Genomic DNA, 21,748 nt, shown 5'->3' with positions numbered 1-21,748 from the left:
AATATGCCAATCTTTTCACCTGTTGCACTTCTTTGAATTTGCACCTGCAAAGATACTCCCTCGGTCCTCCAAAATGAGGCTCCCTCGCTCCTCCAAAACAAAAACAAACAACTGTTAGGGCCAGAGAGGAAACATAAACTACAGAGTGAGCTCTGCAATGGCCTTGTGCTTTTTCAGATGATTTTCAAACAGAAGTCTGTATAGCAATATCTGTGACCCACCATGAAATTAAACAGAATTTGGTTACTCTTTGTTTGGATCCTGGAAGGATCATGTGTATCAGGTCAAATAGAGCATATCTGCATTATGTACATGAGTACAAAACACTTGTAACACAAACGATGGCTTGAAGAGATCCTCCATAAGTTCAGTAATCGGTATATTGATTGTTAATGTCATCATGTGTTGGTATAGAAGCAGTCATGTGGCAGGCAGAACAATTCAAGGGCCTCATTGTTCATTCATCAGCACCCCTGATTGGGCCCATGTCTTGCTTAGCTGCAGGCTAGCTAGATAAAGATCACTAGATGATTGGGCACACACATTCTTAACATGGCTGACCCGTGACATCTCAGAGGCAGGCGGGGAGCCTGTCATTATGTGTACAATGCTCTGCTTTCTTCTCTCTTATCTTTACCGATGACATTGAGAGTTTTTGCATTAACTCATTAACGGCAAGACTCATCATTAAAGGCATCAAGGGGACCATAGGCGTTGTGCAGGGGCGGTGACACTGCAGTGAGGAATGTGACCATGGCCCTCCTGCACCCTGATGGAGACTTTAATAATCCCTGGAGGCAGTTACAGGTCTTGTTGGTCTACGTTGTCAACTCAGCTATTTTCATGTCATCAGACACTGGTCTGCACACCAGAATAGTAAAGCTTCTCCAAAATCCCGATCACATATATATATTTTTTTTTTGCGGTACCACATGTATTACAGCACCATTACTTAATTTTGACCATGCAAAAGAGAACATTCTCTCTCCCTTAGAGATCCTTAGATGAGTGATTGCTGCTCTTGGATTCCAAAGGCCAAAGTTCCTGTCCTTTTAAAGTTTAAAGTTGGTCATACAGAGGTCTGGACACCTTAATCTTTATTATTGATAGGGTATCTGGTTCCACTCTACAATGCAAACACTGTACATAATAAACAAGGAATACCATCCTTTCCACAGATCTGTGGAAGCAGCCTTTTCACTGTGTTTGTTGTTACTGTATGTCACCACAATTATACCAAGGAGGAGAAAAATAACTAAAGTGTCTGTGAAAGATTGATAGCTTTGGTCTTTGGTTCAATTATACATTAGAATGCAAGTCCCTCTGGGATACAAAGACTCTATTTGTGATTAAGAAACAGGCTCCATAATAGACTGATGGTGAAAAAGTTTGCTCCCTCTTACAAACAGGCAATTAGCTTGATGAAATGGCCCCTACTTTTTAGTGTCCTGGATATGTAAACCGATATTATAATGAAGTGTCTGATAGTTTATGCTACTATTTCACCTTGAGCCGTACAGGAAGTGGTGTTATAGTTTATGGGGGCTTTGTCCTGCATTGGCTGACACAAGCTCATGACCAGCACAGTCAATTAACAATGCAAACTTGAAGAAACAGAAAGAAAGAAAGAAAGAAAGAAAGAAAGAAAGAAAGGAAAGAAAGAAAGAAAGAAAGAAAGTAAGAAAGTAGATCCTATGATGATGGTGGTGCTGCTGGCAAATACTGTGTAGGTGCAGTGTGCCAAAGTGACAAAGACCTTTTTAACAGCCTTGTGTAAGTAATGCTGAGGCCTGGAATATTTTTTTGTTACAGGACTCACAAACAAAACATAACAGTTTTATTATAAGAGCTGTCCTGTTCCTAGGTGCTGAGTGGTTTCTACAATTATGTGGAAAATATTGTCAAACAACAACCGACGAAGTTGGTAGATCTTGTACAACAATTAACAAAGTCAGTAGGTGTTGTACTAAGGTTGTTACACTACGCCTTTCCTTCAGAAAGTGCTTTCCTGTGCTTAATTTGCACAAGTTTCTTGCTCCCGTTCCAATGGCTCTCCCAGCAGTGCCAACCCACTTCTGACAACAATATAGCTAATTCAGTGGTAGCCCTACTGGGACTTGAACCTGGGTCTCTGAGATTGTCAATCCAACACCTTAGTCATTACAACAAAGAGTAATGACTCAGTGAGACCACAAATAAGATTATCCCCTCCAGATACAGACCTAACTCTCAACAAGATCTTCTAGTTTCCCTTTTAAATTCAACGTAATATGTATGAACATCTATTTTTGCGCGTTACAGGATCGAAACAGAAACAACTCAAAGGGTGAAGTTTAGGTATTAATACCGAGTGGTTAAGGTCAGGGCTATGGTTTGGGGAAGGCTTAAAACCAAATAATGTAAAATGACGCGCTATTACCATCAGGTATAATCTGTATTCTCAGTATTCCCGTGGCTTGCTGAGCTTTGTGAATTGCGTAGCGCAGTGGTTTAAGCAGCAGGCTTCTCCTCCGAGCATCACAAATTCGCTTCTAATGCTGGGCAATCATTTTTTATTTCTTGGGTGAGCGCAGAAGGTGGCATATATCAATGTTCTCTGAACTTTTTTTAAACTTCTGGAAATCGCCATCTGTGTTTTTTGGTTATCTATGTGAACTACAATTGAGCTCCAGCTCTGAGCATCAAAAGTTAATTCCTAGTGCTGGGCAGTCGTTTTTCTTTGTTTTGTGGTGAGCACAGAGGAAGGCATATATAATTGTTCTCGGAACCTTTTCAGAATCTGAAATTGCTGTCTATTTCTAGCGATCACTCTGTAACTATAGCTGTATATATGGAAAACACCTATTTGTTCATATCCAGAATGTGTCTGAGTTCTGCTGTGGGTAAACAAATAGTAAGGGTAACAACACTGTACCCTGAGGTACCTCTTGTCAGCAGGTGGAATTGGATAGAGTGATTGTAAACAAATCATAACACAAGTATTCCTTTGGAAGGGATGTGCTTGCAAGAAGGGGTGAGTGGGGTCTAATATGGAAACAATTACATGAGAGGAGGTGACTCATTGCACAGGAATTCTGTACAAAGTTTTTTCATATTTCTTTGTTAATCTACAGGTCAACATAATTTACGCAATTGCAGAATACAACTGCTATGTCAGAATGGGTATTGTAGCCTACACATGGTGCTTGACAAAGTTCAGCATTTCTCTTTGTTTAAAGACATTTTTCAAGCGTGACCTGATTTGTACATTTTGAACAAGTAACAGCCTAAGGGCTCTATTGAATATGTAAGGCTGAAGCACTACAGATTCCGCAATAGAAATGTAAAGGTAATTTCTGATTGATGCAGTGTTTACTGTGAAAGCAGTCTCCGCTGAGGCGGGAACATTGCCTTTAAATTTCATTCACGCTGTAAAGCTGAACTTCTGCGATGCGGATTGAATAGAGCCCTAAGTCTATGAGCAGTGTGACCCAAATCCTGTAATGAATCCTATTTGTGTACTGTTGATATTCCTATTCATGCCCTTAGTTTACATTAGTCATTGACACTAAGTTCATTAAAAAAGGAAGCTGACAAAGTCAAAATGTATAATAAGGTCATTGGGATGTTTACCTATGGTGAGAATGCTGACTTCCACTGTGTTCATTATGTAGAGTAAGATTTCATTAGAGAAACCAACCTGACTTGTAATTTCAGTCAGGGATTAAATATATTGAGACATTTCTCACAGCAGTTTCAGTTTGATTTTACATGATTAACAGAGGGATAAATGGGGAGCAAGCGGTCCATGGTCTGGTAGTGCTGAGACCTAGACATGAGGGTATCAACAGCATTGCCTTTCTGTCAGGAGCTGTGCCCTTCTCCCAGGGATATAGCCACAGCCACACCCTTCTCAGCAGTGAGCTCTGCTAATGTTTCATCCGTGAAGGAAAATCTAGACCATAGAGGGCCAAGTGGTCGTATTAGTTAACACTCTTGAACAGTCTACTGATCTTGTGAAAATATGTTTTAAAAAGCCTCCTCAGACATAAATTGAATACAGGATTATTTCTTGCACAATAAGGAAATGGTTTGGACAAAAGCTATGCAATCTGCTGCTACTCATGTGCTCAGCGGTGCTAACGTTAACAAATGTTACAACAAGAAAAGCATATGACCTGAAGCATTAGCCAGTATATGACCTGATATGATGAGTTGTATAGACAATAAGGTGACTTCCTGGTCATTCACTATTTTGGTTTAGCTTGAAGGGTCTCAATGAATAATTACAAGCCTGATAGGTCGTGGTGTAACAGATTCATTCAGATGATTATCTTGATAGAGCTGCCATTTCGAACAAGATGTGTGGGAGTTTCAAGGGTGGCTAGACAGTTTAAAATATTGTTATTTTGTAGCTTTACCTTTACATACCTTTAGTTACTTGCAATATATTACCTTTCCAATGCCTGGTACATTAAATTATTTTGATATTCAACTTCATCCTAGATTTGTCCACATTTCTGCTACTTCAACTGTTATAGGTGATAATTATGACGTGTAAAACCCACATTTTTGCCAACAACTGTGTTGCGGAAAGTTCTCCGGCATGCACAGCTGATACCATCACAATAATGTTTTGTTCCGGATACAAAATTATACGCATTCATGTCCAATGTATTTAGTATATCACATCACACCCATAAAGGTTGGATGTCACAAACTATCGTTAATGTTAGTTCAAATACCTAGCAATGAGAAACTTACAGTGGTTACTTCTAAAATAGCAATGACACATAATAGCCAAAGCTGCTTGCATGGTAGCTAGTGATTACCCTAGTCAACGACAAGCAATGTCAAATTGTTCATCTGAAGTTCAAGACGTTTGGCCACAATGTAAGTACAATTGTTGAAATGTTTCACAGTGTAGGCATGATAAATTGTGAGAACTGATGTAAAATTAACAAACTACTGGCCTCTCAACTAGATGAAAGACCTAGTCACATGGGGCATGGTTATGTTGCTGGTCTGGTTACTGCAGCTGCTCTGGTTTGGAGGGATCATATAAACATTACACTATCTGTCTATGTAATTGTTCCCAAATCTTGTTTGACAATGTTTTTTATTGCAGACACTTCACATGCTTCCTGAACATAGCTGAGCCTTTTTGGCACTGTTGTAAATACTACAACTCGGCACTCATTAAATCTAGTGCCGAGTATGGGATGTTTCCAGTCTTTGGTACTGTCTCTGATCACTCTCTAAATGCAATCGCCACACATGCCATATGATGATTCATGGCTCAACCACACAAATGTGGGGTTTCCCTTGTTTCAATGGAAAGTGCCTTACTTTTAAATGGATAATTTTCCATTTTGGCTTTATTGAAATGAACATATTAATTGAATTGATGAGCTGAAGGCCAAAGGGGGACCTCTGTGTTGAGGTGGATCCTGAGTCAGCAGGATGGCCTTCTTCTGTAAGGAAAGTGTCAAAGGGTGAAAGGGAGCATTTTATAGTGTCATGACTGAAATGTTAGGTTTATTTACATGCAATACCAGTTACCTCAAAAGCCCATTGATACAATAATGTATTGTATTAATATTTTCAGATTCTGAAAAGAAGTCTACAGTTTAAAACTTAGACCCTGCGGGACGGTTGAGCTAACATAGGCTAATGCGATTAGAATGAGGTTGTAAGTAACAAGAACATTTCCCAGGACATAGACATATCTGTCATTGGCAGAAAGCTTAAATTCTTGTTAATCTAACTGCACTGTCCAATTTACAGTAGCTATTACAGTGAAATAATACCATTATATTGTTTGAGGAGAGTGCACAGTTTTGAACATGAAAAGTTATTAATAAACAAATTAGGCACATTTGGGCAGTCCTGACACACAATTTTGAACAGAAATGCAATGGTTCTTTGGATCAGTCCAACGCTTTGCACATACACTGCTGCCATCTATTGGCCAATATCTAAATTGCAACTGGGCTGGAATAATACATTATGACCTTTCTCTTGCATTTAAAAGATTATGGTACCAATTTTTTTTAATCTTTTACCAGATCTAATGTGTTATATTCTCCTACATTCCTTTCACATTTCCACAAACTTCAAAGAGTTTCCTTTCAAATGGTACCAAGAAAATGCATATCCTTGCTTCAAGGCCTGAGCTACAGGCAGTTAGATTGGGGTATGTACATTTTAGGCAAAATTGAAAAAAAGATCAAACTCACTAGAGTGGACTTTTGGTAGGAAAAGGTAAAAGGCAGACAGGTATATACAATTACAACCTGCTGAAAGACTGTCCAGGGACAGGACGAATCAAACCTCAGTCCATGTCTCCAAGCGGTCCTCAATAGAAAACAACCTGCTTCCAATTAGAGTACAATCCACAAGCCAAATCAATCTCTCTCCTTCCCTCACTCTTTGATTACTTCAGAAAATATTTATATTTCCTAATAACTTGAGTTTAGTCCAATGGCCCATGATTAAGTCCAGACTCAGACGGTGAAGGCAGCGAGAGAGGGGTAATGCTAGGAAAACATTGTATTTTCTGTATGTGCTCACATTTGCCTCCAAATAGAACCTTGCAATGTATGCTATAAAAATGTCAGTTTCAGCTGTGTAATAAATAGATATTGAAAGCTTGTACAAACCATTTTTTTAAAGAATTTTACACTATTGTTTCATGTTAAAGATAAACATAAATTGTGCAAGTCATGACAAAAGAAGGCATTTTTCATTGTTTGTTAATGTCGCCAATTCCATCTGGCCTTCACGACAGACATGAGAATGAGAATAATTGTGTATCAATTCAACATTACGAGACAAATACAGCTGAAGTAAGTTGCTTTGTAGATTTTATTAATGTCTTAAAATTTGTGATCTACAATTTAAAGATAGTATTATTCATTAGTATTGGTGTAAATCTATACATTCTGTTAAAACATGACAACATAAGATCTGCAATAAAGCAATTTCTAATGGTTTTACAAATCTTTAACTCTTAATCTATTATCTGTGATATAGTTTTGCAAAAGGTCATCAAGTGTACGCTATTTACACCAGGTCATGTAGAATCATTCAGTGACGTTCATCAATTAACATGATTTTCAGAATTTAGTTTAGTTTAGTCAAAAGTTGAGTCAATAGTTTAGTCAATGGCCACATTGGGCCTTCAAATAAAACATTGACTGTAATCAATCTCTTTTGGCATAAAGTGAATGTACACCAAAGCACACTTTTCCCGACAAATCCTTTTAATCTTCACCATCACATTTCAATAGGTGGCCACATCCCTACCATGTCTCAGCAGTCTGACACTCAGGAAAGCCAGGAGCAGATCTGTCAACTGGAGGTCACCAGTCACCGGGGGGGGGGGGGGGGGGGGGGTACATTGGGTGAAACAAAAAATGTGATGCTTTCATTTGGTCAGAGAAAGAAAATTCAGATATTATTATTACACAGTAATAGCATCATGGTCGTAGCATGGAAAAAGAGCATAGCTGGTTGTTGGCTCCCAAAGACCATAACAACACTTGAACAGGTTAACTCTTTTCCTGGCTATATACATCATAATCATCATGATTTCAACTATACCCAACATTTATAGGAAATGTAGTGGATGGGAGAGAAAGCACCCTGGCAATCCGCCTAAAGAGGGATCATTGAAACAAATGAATCCATTGCTGTTTAAATTGACACGGTAATCCATCATTGGCAAATCGAACTCTGTGAGCTATCTTGAAACTGCTGCCTTCTTAGATTGGCCCGCAGGGCAAACAGACACAGAGAGCAAAGAGAGTAGTCTACACTGCTGAATGAACTCCATAAACACCCAGAACGCCCCCCACCCCCACCTCCACCCATACACATATACTGTACTCTACACACACAGCTTATTGAGCAGTTCTTTAAACATGATAATTTATTACTTCAGAGTCAATCATTAGTGATATACAGTACTTGTTCATTGAATAAGAATATGTTTTACAAAACATCACATACGAAGAGGAAACTATGTGTGTGTGCTGCTGATGGTTAACACACCAAGTGGTTGACATTTTGCCCATTCATTATAATATATACTGCAACTGTATTTTTATTTTCAATTACACTCCCTTACCCCAAATGAGATTTAACCATTCCTCAAATGTAATGTTAAGCCACTACGTGTTCTGATTTCTTACAACGTCAACGAATGCGGTCTTTCAGGGGCCCATGTAGCCTGCTATGTTATTTACCTTTCATTTTGCCCAGTTCTTTGCCATTTAGGCATGCGTTTTACCCACAATCTCCTCTTTCACCTAAAAGCAACAGAAGATTCTACTTTAATCTGATTTGTTTTATTAAAGATGGACAAATAATCTGCTGACTATTAAACAATTAATATTCAAGAACAAACTATTTATGAAGTGCAGTAAACATTGCTTTAATGCTGAATTCAAAGGATCAGTCATGTTTAAGATGTTGGTGTAGATATGACATTGCTATACACACAAGATGCTCATGTTCATAATCAATGTAATCAAAATGATAATGTGTAATCATGCTTAGAAAAACATTTACAAATGGTAGATACCCGGACAAATATAATGACACTGCAAGTAGATTGTGTATCTCACGTATGCATAATAAATAAGTGCAACATTTCAATGAATAATTTAAGTCACATAGCATTATGAGACACTACAACCTTATTTGTATAGATTATAATAGTTTGATACTATTGACTAAGTTTACCTTAAAGTAATACAGTAGCATCAAGTTCTACAGTATATATGTAAAAGTCACACTAAGAATCCCTGAAAGTAATTCCTCTAATCTTTGTAACTATTCAAAAGCCTATAATACAGTTACAACCAAATTAAATAAAATCATGTTTTTATCCGCAAAGAAGTCTGGCTTGATGCCCAAATATGTTGTAATTTGTTCAACAACATTACCTTCAGCATTAAGACAACTCTGCTGCTTTGGGGATCATGGAGACGGAGGCAGAGCCGTTCTTCACAGAACAATGTGCTCTCATGCTGCACTCTGCGTATAGCAAAAGCATCAGGAATTCATGTTTCATGTTTTCATGTACTAATTTATCTACAAAGTTAATAGTCTGAAAATGAGTCTGAGAAGCATGAATTTGACCATAACGTCCTAACTTGAATGGTCCATTATAAACTTTATCATAGTGGAATTAGAATCATATGTGACACTGCATGACTATGTTTTTAAGAGAAAGTTGAGAAATGTACATGTTTGTTTTTAAGGACAGTTGACATGCCACTCAAGAAGAAAGACCAATAAAAGGCAGGGCCACTAGAGCTCCTATCCTGTCACAGATTATTAGAGCTCATTTGTGAGGGCTGTCTGTCCACCTGTCAAACTGCTTCACTGAAGAAAGCCATTGAATCAATGTCAATTCTGTTGGAAGGAAATGAGGGCCGAGGGAAAAATACAAGTTATATCCCAGGACAAATTACATTAGAACACAGGGCTCCCGAGTGGTGCAGTGGTCTAAGGCACTGCATTTCAGTGCTAGAGGCATCACAACAGATACCCTGGTTCAAATCCAGGCTGTATCACAACCGGCTGTGATTGTGTGTCCCATAGGGCGGTGTACAATTGGGATGGTGTACATTGTAAATATGAATTTGTTCATAACTGACTTGCCTATTTAAAAAAAAAATGACACTAGGAGCTAGTATGCTCAGAAATTAGGTGAAGAGAACATAACTCCACTATCTACAAAAAAATATGACTTGTTTCTGTAATACAGAGCTATGACTATGCATAGATTTTAATTAATAACTTCCAAGTAAATACTTCAACACTAGCATAATTGTTGTGGAGATTCAACTAGACATTTGTTTATTCCCATTTTGGGATTGCTGATAGGCCTATAGGTTATAGAGTGAGATTCACAAAGACTAAAGTGTTGCCAGTGGTTGGCCTCTGACTTTTTTGGGGGAGGACAGTTGTTTCCCCCTTGACTCCTTGTCATCTAATTCAATCAGCCTCTTCAACTTGATTAGCCGGGTTAACCTTTGCACCCAGTCGGGTCTGGAGGGGTTAATCAGGCTGGGATCTAAGAGACCTTCAGGTCAGTATCCCTCTGAAGGACTTGCTGAAGGAAAAGATAAGATTAAAGTGAACTTTCATCCTTGTCTTGCTGCCTCTCCCCAATGCACGGAGGCTAACCTGCCCCCGCCTGATCCCACTATTCCAGTATTGCCGACTCCTTAAAGCCTACATTATTATTCAGAATAGATTCCCCTTTTCTATAAAATATAGTTAAGTTAGGAGGTAATGCATATACTTTTGTGTTTGAGTGCAGCTCCGTCAACAAGTAGGGCTGTAGGCAACACATTTTTCAAAATGTCCGTCAATTCATTGACTACACATGATTTTAGTTGAACAAAAGGTGTACTGTTTTTCATTTGTTAGTTTAACCTGTAACACGAGTGAAAGCTTTTTCAAAGGACGACCATGAATCTCAACCACTGACTCGGCCATTCACTCTCTATCGAACTGCGCTCATCTGTGCGCGCATTGTTTTACAAACAATAATAAAGTGATTTGCCGCTTTTCCGTGCTATGAGCATGACAAATCGTTAAAGATCCTGCAATTTGTGTGTGATCAGTAACTATTTAGTGTGGCGAGTCAGCGTCATCCTCGAGTCTCGTCCTAATCGATGTAGGTGCGCTATTGCGTATAGTGGCTTCCCGTGCCCCTATGCTTGAGATTCTGTCTTGAGGAGAGCATTTTCCCCAAGAAGTGCACCAGCACAGATAAAGAAAATGCTTTTTGTAACTCCATCATTGATTCTTCATAGACATAGGGCCTATATTTATCCAGAGAATGTGAAAAAGGATAGGGCAAAGATTTTAGTAGCCTACTTTTCAACTCACAAAACATCACATAGAATGTTGGCCCAGTAGTTGTATTTCTTTACAACTTTCGTTGTCCAGACATGACTCTATAGGCCTAACCCGGCTGATCTACAAAAGTAACGGTTTATATATGGAAGCGTGAAGGGCAATTAAGGCCATATGAAAACGTAAACTTCACAGTTTTAGGAACAAAAACTGCATATCTACAACCATCTAGTCTCTCTCTCTCTCTCTCTCTCTCTCTCTCTCTCTATCTCTCTCTCTCTCTCTCTCTCTCTCTCTCTCTCTCTCTCTCTCTCTGTAGAGGTCATGTCACATCACACTCTTTCCCCCTTTCCCCCCCCCCTCCCTGTCTTTCTCTCTGTGTGTTAATGGAAGTACATTTGTAGACATATGAGGATGAGATCCTACTATCAGAGAAGGTATATCTGTCAATTGAAATGCGCCTATTTGAAAGCAATCCTCTCCTTCCCCTGTTCAATAACAACAGTTAGTGTTTTGTCAACCGCAACAAAAATAATAATAGTCATAATATTAAAACAGCAATAATTGGCCTACCAATAATTGCAATTGTTACCGGTATCATTGCTGTAATAATAATTATAGCCTAATAATAATAATAATAATAATAGTTTTCGTGTCACCGCATCTGCCATCTAAAACTGATATTAATTTGTGGTTAATTTAATTAATTAATTTAGCTTTCAACATATGTGTTTAATTGCCATTTTGATATATCACATTTTACAAGTTTTGGTTATCCGCTTCTGTCAGCTCATCGATTCATAATATATTGTTGTCAAATTAATTTACGTTCATGATTCTAACATAAATGAAGTGATAATGTATAAAAGCATCCCTAGTTTCAATACAAACAGACAGGTGTCTGACTATGTGTAGTCTGACTTCACCCCTCCCATCCAGCCCACAAAAAGCAGCGGCACACAGGCGCGTTTTAACCCATAGGCTAGCCTACAGTAGGACAGAAAGGAAAGACGCACAGGAGCATTTTCTTACTGTTTTACTTTTGTCATTTTTAAAGACAGCCATAACAACCGCTACTTATGTTATGAAGACAAGACAATTTACATTACAAGGTTGAAGTTCAGCACATAAGTTTAAAAATGTAGTGACTGTGATTAATCCTTTGTCAGTCTTACGTTTTTTGCTTATTGTTCTTCAAATAAACTCAAGTATTTTTGTGATTCATTCCATCTGGTGGAAAGTACACCTTCCCGTCTATTCTCGACATTATATCGAAAAGAAAGAGAAGACTAGTATATTCTGATAAGACAGAAGATGCATCACGCTGCGGACGAATCGACCTATGCATTTGGTACGTTTGTGAGAATAGCCTATACATTTTTGTCTACAATAATCTCACAATATATATTTTTTAACACATATAGGTGCCTTTAGGCGTATACATAATGTGTTTCTGCTCAATATGTATTCCCATTAACATTTAATTAGACAATAATTAGCATGTTATGCGTTATAGTATCTTTATGCCTGCGCCTGGTAAGGTTCATGAGGTTTTTGTGATATTTTATGCTAGAAATGTGTTTTATGACTAAACAGCTTTTTGATGTATCCATTTTGATAGTCGTTCTATTTACGACCGAAACAATTGCCTAATGCCAAGCATGTTTTCACATTCAAACATTTCATTCATGAAACAAATATGCCAAAATGTTCATACTCACCAATGGAGTGGTCAAGTAGAATCCACAATAAACCAATACAATAAACTGCAGACAGTGATATCATTTAGACCATGCAGTTTGCTTTAGAATGAAAGTGTTACGCTCAAGACCAATTATCAGCCGATATCAATCAATAATTAAAAGCAAAATACAAAAAATCCCTGTGCCTACGGAGCTCAGGCTATGTTTATGAAAAGGCGAAACAGTGATCAACACGCATACCTCGATGACGTCCAAGTCAATAAGAAGACATTTTCTTAAATATTAATCAGTTAGAAATGGGCGCACGCTACTTTGGTCACTGTGAGAGACGAGAGACCCAGGCAGTTTCCATGTCGGAAGGCTCCTCCGAATTGAATGTTGATTTGAGGCAGAAACGATACATACGCTAGGGGGCACTCAGATACTGTAATAGATCCTGTCTGCTGTATTGACAGCATATGCTCCATTTAGCTGTGTACATTTTTCACAGGACCCAACTTTGACAGACCCTGGTGATTTTGAAAGTACCAGCTAAAAATGCTCAGACTAGAAACTTCTAGGAGCACATAGGGGCCACTTTAGGCTATATACTTCATAGGTATGCTTTGTCTTCAAATGAAACACCATTCACTCAGGCATTTGTGATATTATGTACAAATTGTAGATTAGGATATACCTATAATTAAAGTGCATTGAGTTTTTATTTTTTGGGCAGAAACATTTAATTTAGACCTATACTATCGTGATATAGTTTAACAATTTGCAATACAGTCCATGAATGTTGTTATAGCCTAGAATCATGAACCAATAAATAAAACAATAGCTCATCATAGCTCGGGATTTTCTAAATTACGAGAGAGGTCTCAACTCTCATATAGGATAGCCTATGTCATATTTTATATATTCATGATTAAAATCCCTCGTGCTTGGGTTTCCTTTACTGTAGCTCTATGAAAAGCATTTTTATCATATACTTGCAAATGTGAAGCCTACACATATTCATAATTATCATAACCAGAAGTATCAACAACTATCTTGTCAGTCAGAAATAGTCTACTAATAGGCATTTGACTAAATTGACTGAAAGAAACCGTGATGTAGCCTGTTCGGGAATAAGATTATATTGTAAGAAAATTGACCATCCCAACACTGTGATTGAACATAGGCTAAGTTGTCTGATAATATGCCTGAATCAGCCTAATACAATAATAATAATAGTCCTAACTTTTTTATTTGTATAGCACCTTTCATACAGCTCACGATAGATGTAGAAAGCCTATGTAGCATATATACAAATGTGTTGCAACGAGAGGACTTACAATTTTCAATAAGGTTTAACAATCATTTTCACTTACAGATGCATATCCTGCATTCAATTGTATGCCGTAATTGTTCATCATTTATAACCTATAATAATGGTTCATTTTAACTTCTGATAGGCTACTTCTATTGCATTCGGCTATTTCTAATGTAATGGTAGGCTAGATACAAAAGTTTGAGTTAAATGCAGGAGCACTATATGCTACTGCATCTCATGAAAGCCTTTATCAGACGCAATATATAGGCTACACCTGAGAGAGGTCAGGGTGGTATTTTGGTGTCTGATATATATCAGACATAGGCTATATCAGAGGCAATATCAGACATATATCAGACGCAAAAATACCATCCTCACATCTCTCAGACATTTCAGGCAAACATTAGGCAACCGACTTACTTTAGGCTACTCAGTAACTTACAAACACATACCAAGAAACAGTACGTGGTCAGAGAATGTAATCATTGAACATTTAGAACTTTATATGTGTATTTCATGAAAATCTGTGAATTGGGAGCATGGTCCTCTCCTTTAACATGTCTCCTTTTAGGACCAAGCATCTTCTCGACACCTATCCTTGCTTTGGCAAGGCACCAAGTAGCACAAGTGCCGACTAGCCAATGGGGTTCAGGGGGAGGTCCGTGAGCTCTGACCAGTCAAACACAGTCACTTTCCTTATATGGCAGCTCATCTCCATGGTAACGTGTGCTAAGTTGCAGCAGTCGTGTCAAAGTTCACTATATAGAGAGCTCAGTGAGCTGATCAGAGAGAAAGCATTCTGCTAGCCCAGCTCCTACAATTCGCAATCACTTCCTAACCTCACCCTTTTTAACATATTTGATCACTTTGATTCTCTGCTCTTTTTCAAATGATTTTTCCTGCATGAAGGAGGTTCTATAAGTTGTGATCTTTTTGTTTTATTATCACTTGCTTGTCGGAGAGTTGACTTCATAGCATTGGCTTCAGCTGCGCGCTGCTGCTCGCACCACCTCACAAGAAAAGGGAGAAGCAGCAATATTTTTTTTACCAGTTGATGATTTTCTTCATGACTTGAGCTGGAACTTGATAGCGCTCTGCTGCTAGTGTGTAGCCTACATCAATTGTGGGTTTTATGCTGCTGTCACGTCGCCTATACGTTCAACTTACTGCTTCGTTTCTTGAATAGGCTACCTCATTTCATTATTGCAATCATTTGCTCTTTTTTTTCTCCATTTCGAGTCTCCTGAATGGCTGACTGCAAGCGCCCCTGGACTTGGCCTCTAAGCGCAATGCTGCGAATCAGCTCGCCATCACATCAGTTTTAAAACGTGTGCTTAGCATCGTCTATAACAGCAATACAATTTGACATTTTCGCCAGATTCAACGGACAATCGACATCAGTAAGCTTTTGTCATTTATTTATTTGACTATTAATTTTGATTACAGCGTGCTGCATTCTTTTGAGAGAACAAGCACGGCGAAACCAAAAACGGCAGACAAAAAGTTTCCTTACGTTGACTGATAGATATGGCAATGGTAGTGTGGAGAGGCTCCCAGGACGATGTGGCTGAGACCCAAGGTACCCTTTCTTCGCAATCTCAAGGAGGACTATCCCTTCCGACCCCTCAGTTGAATCTGTCAGGCTCTCAGGTCGCCCCTCCGACCCCTCAGACACCAGTCCAAGGACCCCCGAACAACACTGTACAGTCTACGCCGACAAACCAGACGACGCAGTCGGAGAAACAGCAGCCACAGCACATAGAATGCGTGGTTTGCGGGGATAAATCTAGTGGTAAACACTATGGCCAGTTTACTTGCGAGGGGTGCAAAAGCTTCTTCAAACGGAGCGTACGAAGGAACCTCAGTTACACATGCCGTGCCAACAGGAATTGTCCCATTGACCAGCACCATCGCAATCAGTGTCAGTACTGCCGCCTCAAAAAATGCCTGAAAGTTGGCATGAGACGGGAAGGTATTGGAATTTTTATTTTCTTATTGATGTATTTGTCCTGTATGTCGTGCAATGAATTTATTATCTTAATTAATAATTGTATGTGTGGCCGTCTCCCATATTCTCTCCCCGACTCTTCTTCCCAAGGCTGTGCGGCCGAAGCACGCAATAGAGCCGCCTGCATTTAGTGCTCTACACCGAGCTTAACAAACCTCCCTTTTCGCGTTCGATTAAAGAGTTATATTTATTGAGCTCCCTATTAATAATGTGGCCTTCAGAAACAATAGTCATACGAGTTTGGATGTAGATTATTAGAGCTGACCCGTCCCCTTGGAAGAGACAAAATGGATATGCGTCTGTATTTGAATACAAGCACATAGAGGCTACAGCGCTATTATGGCGAGTGTGGAGTGAAGAGACAGCGTGTTTAGATCCCACACTATGTGTCGTGTTAATCTCGACCAAAAAACGGAGCTGTACATAGAAAAGGGCATATGTGTATCTTTACAATTGTTCTATTCAATGATCAGTCGAAAATATTAGTCAAAATAAAATTAGCCGAATAGATTGCTAAGTAGGTTAAGGGTTACAACATGCAATAACTGCCTTGCCTTTGTGCTTCTATTCAGTTAGCTCATGTTGTTGTAGTCCAACAACAAAATGAGAATGTTAAATACAGATTTGTACTTCTAAAATGTTCCATAGAGCATCATGACTTTTCCGGGCAATATGCTTGTATCGATCTCTACAGTAATTGAAAGTCATTGTTTGCATAGCCTACTTCATATTAGGCTATAATTGTTGTAACCTATGTAGGCTTATTGTTTTTGTTTATAATGTTGGATCCATAGATTTCATCATAGCAGTTGAATAGCAAAAGCAATGTCTAAACTCGTATTCAGTATGTGTATTCCTCGAACTGCTATAGTGTAACAATATTTGTCATAGCGTCCTGTCAGAAGGGTTACATGTCTCTTGATGTGTAGAATTCAGGCATCAATATCTGCAGTTTCTCTTTTTACTGCAGCGGTGCAACGGGGACGGATGCCACCCACACAGCCACACCATGGCCAGTTCGCCTTGACAAATGGGGACCCACTCCACTGCCATTCCTACTTATCCGGATATATCTCTCTACTGCTGAGAGCGGAGCCCTACCCAACGTCCCGGTATGGCAGTCAATGCATGCAACCCAACAACATCATGGGCATCGAGAACATATGTGAACTGGCGGCCAGGATGCTGTTCAGCGCCGTGGAGTGGGCCAGGAATATCCCCTTCTTTCCAGACCTTCAGATTACTGACCAGGTGGCTCTTCTGCGGTTGACCTGGAGTGAGTTATTTGTGCTCAACGCCGCACAGTGCTCCATGCCTCTCCATGTGGCTCCACTTCTGGCGGCGGCTGGCCTGCATGCCTCCCCCATGTCTGCGGACAGAGTGGTTGCATTTATGGACCACATTAGGATCTTCCAAGAACAAGTGGAAAAGCTGAAAGCTTTGCACGTTGACTCTGCTGAATACAGCTGCTTAAAGGCAATTGTGCTCTTCACATCAGGTAAACTCCAAATTGCATCAGAATATTACATTTCCAGTTATGCAGTATGAGAATGTGTTTAGGTCACGTGTGCTTGAACTTTCACGGTTTGAAAACAATATAGGCTAGGCATGCAATGAAATATATAAAATGAGCAAAGTTTGCAAATGCCTGGCCTGTCTTAAAATCCCATAGAGGGAAAAAAGCATATAAGCTTTCAACTAACCGCCTGTAGGCCTATATCAATGCACTGTTAGGCATAAGTCATAAAATGGCCAATCATTTGCCTTTGCTGATTGGTCAGGCATAGCCACACACTTGATTAAATTTACATTCTGAGTACACGCTGTCAACAAAATAGGCTGCTCTGAAAGATAACTTTGACCCACATCATAAAAGTCACTAAACTAGTATTTCAGCAAAGACATGCCATCACAAACAAACTGTCGATATTTGATTGAAAATTACATTTTGAGAATAATTTACGTACCTTTAAGATATATTGTATATCCTATGTGGATTCACTTGTTTGTATTTATAATGCATTGACAGATATTAATGATGTCACGCTCTAAGGGGGTGGGGTATAGCAAAGGAAAGACGGGCCTAATGCTCCATTTGTTAAACCACGGCATACAGCATACAACGTAACCTATTCACGCCAGGGAGGGCCAGGAATTGTACGGAATAGTTTATCTTATTGACGGTTTGATTAATAGAATAACAACAATTTGCCGTTCTACCACATTTAGCCTGATCACATGACGGACATTTCAGTTATTGTGGGAAAATACTTTTCTATTCCCCTCTGTTCTGTTAGGGAGATCTAGGGATCCAATGCATTTTTTGGACTTCTTCCAAAACTGGGTCATGACCTAGACTTCCCTGCTATATGATTACATTGCATAGGTCTGTGAAAATACAGACCTATGCAGAATTAGGCAATGACTCGTCTAATTGATAAGTTGTTTTTACAATAGGCCTACAACATTGTCTTATTTTATATAGCCAACATTTTACAAACTAGGCTATTGGCTTAGGCCTCGCCTATTCTACAAAAATACCTGGGCGGTTTAAACAATATATGTTAATTATATTGCGTGTAGTAAATGTATTCAATGTATTCAATTAATATTTAGAGTTTGCACTGCTACATATCATTGACCGCCATTTTTCTTGGTTATTAAGGTGACTTGGTTAGTACTATCCATGTTAGGGATAGCTTCGGTTTCTAGCCCTTCTTCAAGCCAAATCAAAACGCAATACAGAGGTCACCATGTCACAACTCTCTTTCCCTCTCTGCGTGCATTCGTGCGTTTGTGTGTGTGTGTGTGTGTGTGTGTGTGTGTGTGTGTGTGTGTGTGTGTGTGTGTGTGTGTGTGTGTGTGTGTGTGTGTGTGTGTGTTAACCCAAACTCCTATTCAAATGTAAGTATTTGTAATTAAGTTCAGTGCCTGTCCAGTTTCTTTTAAACAATAGCCTACAGTTTCCAAATATAAGGAAACAGATAATTGCCTGCTCTTATACACCGCGCTAGAGTGACATTAATAATCACATGATATAGGCTATTGATTATGAGACAGTTTCTCAAGAAAACGTGGTACATGCAATGTAAATTCAACAAAATATAGCCTATGTTCGCAAACAGATGGGTGTCTTCTTTAACAATAAAACAATGTAGGCCTACTGAATATGTTAGTGATGGCGATATTAGTGGCCATAACTTGCTGTTTGATTATGGTAATCACATGCAGTTTGATTGGTTTTTATTGTTTAATCAACATAAAATAGGTTATGTTATAGGCTACTAATACACCTCAGCGACCAAATTTAACACCGAAAAAGGGGGATGTTTTCTTGAAATTTATAAACATTTTTAAGCGCACCTGTCACGTAATATACCGTATAGCCAACGAGAGAGGTCTTTAGCATTTCTATTAGTGTTCTGTCATAAATGTGTGATGAATTTTTAGTTAATGTGCTTCTTTTTTTCAGATGCTTGTGGCCTCTCAGATGTGGCCCATGTGGAAAGTTTGCAAGAGAAGTCACAGTGCGCCCTGGAGGAATATGTTCGGAGCCAGTATCCCAACCAGCCTACACGATTTGGGAAGTTGTTACTTCGCTTGCCTTCGCTGCGCACAGTCTCTTCATCGGTCATAGAGCAATTGTTTTTCGTCCGATTGGTAGGTAAAACCCCAATTGAAACCCTCATCAGGGATATGTTGCTTTCGGGGAGCAGTTTTAACTGGCCCTACATGTCAATTCAGTAAGCAGAAGGAATGAACAAAGGGGGTAAGACTACAATGGTTAGCGCTTCTTTTGTTGAAGGAAAACGGCTGTTACAAGAGCTTGCTTTCACAAAGAAAGACATTGTTGTAAATGACTGTGAATTTTAAAATTGAGACATTCTGCGAACTTTCAAAATGCAGATAAAAGCTCCCAGTGTCATTCGGAACAACTTGCTTCTTATCCATTTTTAAGAAAAAAGAAAACGAAAAAAAATAAGGAAAAGGATTTTGATAATCCTCAAAAGGAAAATGGAAACTATAAAGTGCATTTAAAATGAACATTTGGAAAAACTTAGGAGAAAATAAAAAAGTACGTTTTCTTTTTCCAAATTACTTGTCCTGTGTCCATGTATCTAGCTGTTTTTTGTACTTTTCTTTTGTTCCTCCTTTCTGGTTCCAAACCGGCCTATGTGATTCTGTAGTACAAGTGGTGTTCTTTTCTAAAACCATGACTTCTTTTGAAACAGTTAAGTAATGTAAAATGTTCTTCAAGAATTAAAACTAAATCCACAGCAATATAGGAAAATGCTTATAACTACATGCTTAATGCTGCATACGCACTTACTCTTAAAATGACACACAATAAACTGGACAAGGGTGTTTTTTCGGAGTTCAGGTTCAACTTTCTGACCCAGCTAAATCATTGCTCTTTCCAATTGAGTATAGACTTTATGTTCCAGGGTTGCCCTGTTTTGTCACTGCTTAGTTGAGCCAGTCGAACCACATCTGCTCTTAACGTTTCATAGAAGATTCAAGGCAAAACAGCTATTGCTGAACAGTGTGTGATATCGGTTACCAGTATGTAGGCTATGCTTTATGAACCCATTTCAACTTTGTGCATCCCCAAATGCACCCAGCTCGAAATGTTTTGCATCGATTTAAAGACAGTTAAAAAAAATGTATGAAGCCTCGCTATTGAAGGGTGATTGTGGCTTGTAAATGTAGATGCAAATGAATTATTATTTTAATTTAGGCAGGTAATGCATATAACATTGTGTCTTGCAATGTAGGCCTAAACATCAATGAAAACATCTAGCCATACAATACCTTATTTTGAAATTGGAAAGGTCAAGGGTCATATACCTTTAAGTACAGCTGGAATAGTGTTTAATAGCAGTATTATTATGACATCCCTGAAATGTCACCCTCTATACACTGCAAGCATTAAGTGCCTGAAAAGCGCGAAGTAATTTCTAATCAAAACGTTGTTTCAGTATACAACTTTGGGAACACTATTAGATTTGAAACTTCAGTCTTATGCTTGTGTATTTCACTTGAAAAACGTTAATTAGAGGCAGTATTGTTGTAAATATAGGTCAATTCATTTCAATGAATTTTCCTTTATACAAAGTATGTGATTAAGAAAAACTGTGTTTGCTATTTTTTCGGTAATACAACGTCTTCAATTCAGTGGCAGACTTAGCTAGTATCACTGAAAGTTATGTTTGTAATGTATATACATATTAAGACAAAAATGTTTTCTTTTTCATGTATTTAGACTGTGAATGCATGGCCACAGGTCGCTAACCTATTTTACCTTTGATATATATAAATGTAAATGTTTTTGACTGTATAGATATAATCTGTGCATTCAGTACACTAGCCCTTGTATTTAAAAAAGAAACAAAATGTTCAACAATAGGCTAAGACTAAACAGGGTGAGCTGGTCTGGAAAGCTATTTTGACTTAGTGTTCTGCTCCTTTGGTCTGTGACAAATGCCTTGTGTGTGTGTGTGTGTGTGTGTGTGTGTGTGTGTGTGTGTGTGTGTGTGTGTGTGTGTGTGTGTGTGTGTGTGTGTGTGTGTGTGTGTGTGTGTGTGTGTGTGTGTGTGTGTGTGTGTGTGTGTGTGTGTGTGTGTGTGTGTGTGTGTGTGTGAGAGAGAGAGAGAGAGAGAGAGAATAGGTGAGTGAGAGAGAGAGAGTGTGTAAGAGTGTGTGTGAAAAAAATGTGTCCTTGTTTTTGGGGCTTTTCTTCAACACACGAGACACCATGTTGTGGTTGGATAAAAAGGGATCATATTGTGTAGTTGATTGAACAGTGCTCTTCGGCTGTTTCCATGCCACATATGGACCAGAGAATGATACATGATTGTAATTATGAACAGTTTAAACTGACCC

At 38.8% G+C, this 21,748-nt stretch overlaps 1 protein-coding gene and 1 long non-coding RNA gene across 3 annotated transcripts; one reads left to right on the top strand and one right to left on the bottom strand.

Moving 5' to 3' along the window:
• Window positions 1-2,548: 2,548 nt before the first annotated feature.
• Window positions 2,549-12,685, bottom strand: LOC139371858 (uncharacterized). Its single transcript, XR_011627452.1, has 3 exons — window positions 12,579-12,685; window positions 7,288-7,336; window positions 2,549-5,453 (listed from the first exon to the last, which is right to left on the bottom strand). It is a non-coding gene; the product is annotated as an uncharacterized lncRNA (long non-coding RNA).
• On the top strand, window positions 11,848-21,474 carry LOC139371831 (COUP transcription factor 2-like). Of its 2 annotated transcripts, none has more exons than XM_071111965.1 (3): window positions 11,848-15,829; window positions 16,836-17,363; window positions 19,338-21,474. In XM_071111965.1, the coding sequence occupies exons 1-3, from the start codon at window positions 15,385-15,387 to the stop codon at window positions 19,610-19,612; spliced, it is 1,248 nt and encodes a 415-aa protein (XP_070968066.1). In that variant the 5' UTR covers window positions 11,848-15,384; the 3' UTR covers window positions 19,613-21,474. The 2 variants fall into 2 exon arrangements, with proteins under 2 accessions (XP_070968066.1, XP_070968065.1); XM_071111964.1 differs by having other exon boundaries at window positions 14,584-15,829; window positions 16,818-17,363.
• Window positions 21,475-21,748: the final 274 nt, after the last annotated feature.

This window comes from Oncorhynchus clarkii, chromosome 2 (genome assembly GCF_045791955.1).
Source record: "Oncorhynchus clarkii lewisi isolate Uvic-CL-2024 chromosome 2, UVic_Ocla_1.0, whole genome shotgun sequence".
Lineage (NCBI taxonomy): Eukaryota > Metazoa > Chordata > Actinopteri > Salmoniformes > Salmonidae > Oncorhynchus > Oncorhynchus clarkii.
This window is presented reverse-complemented; position numbering and strand designations above follow the sequence as displayed.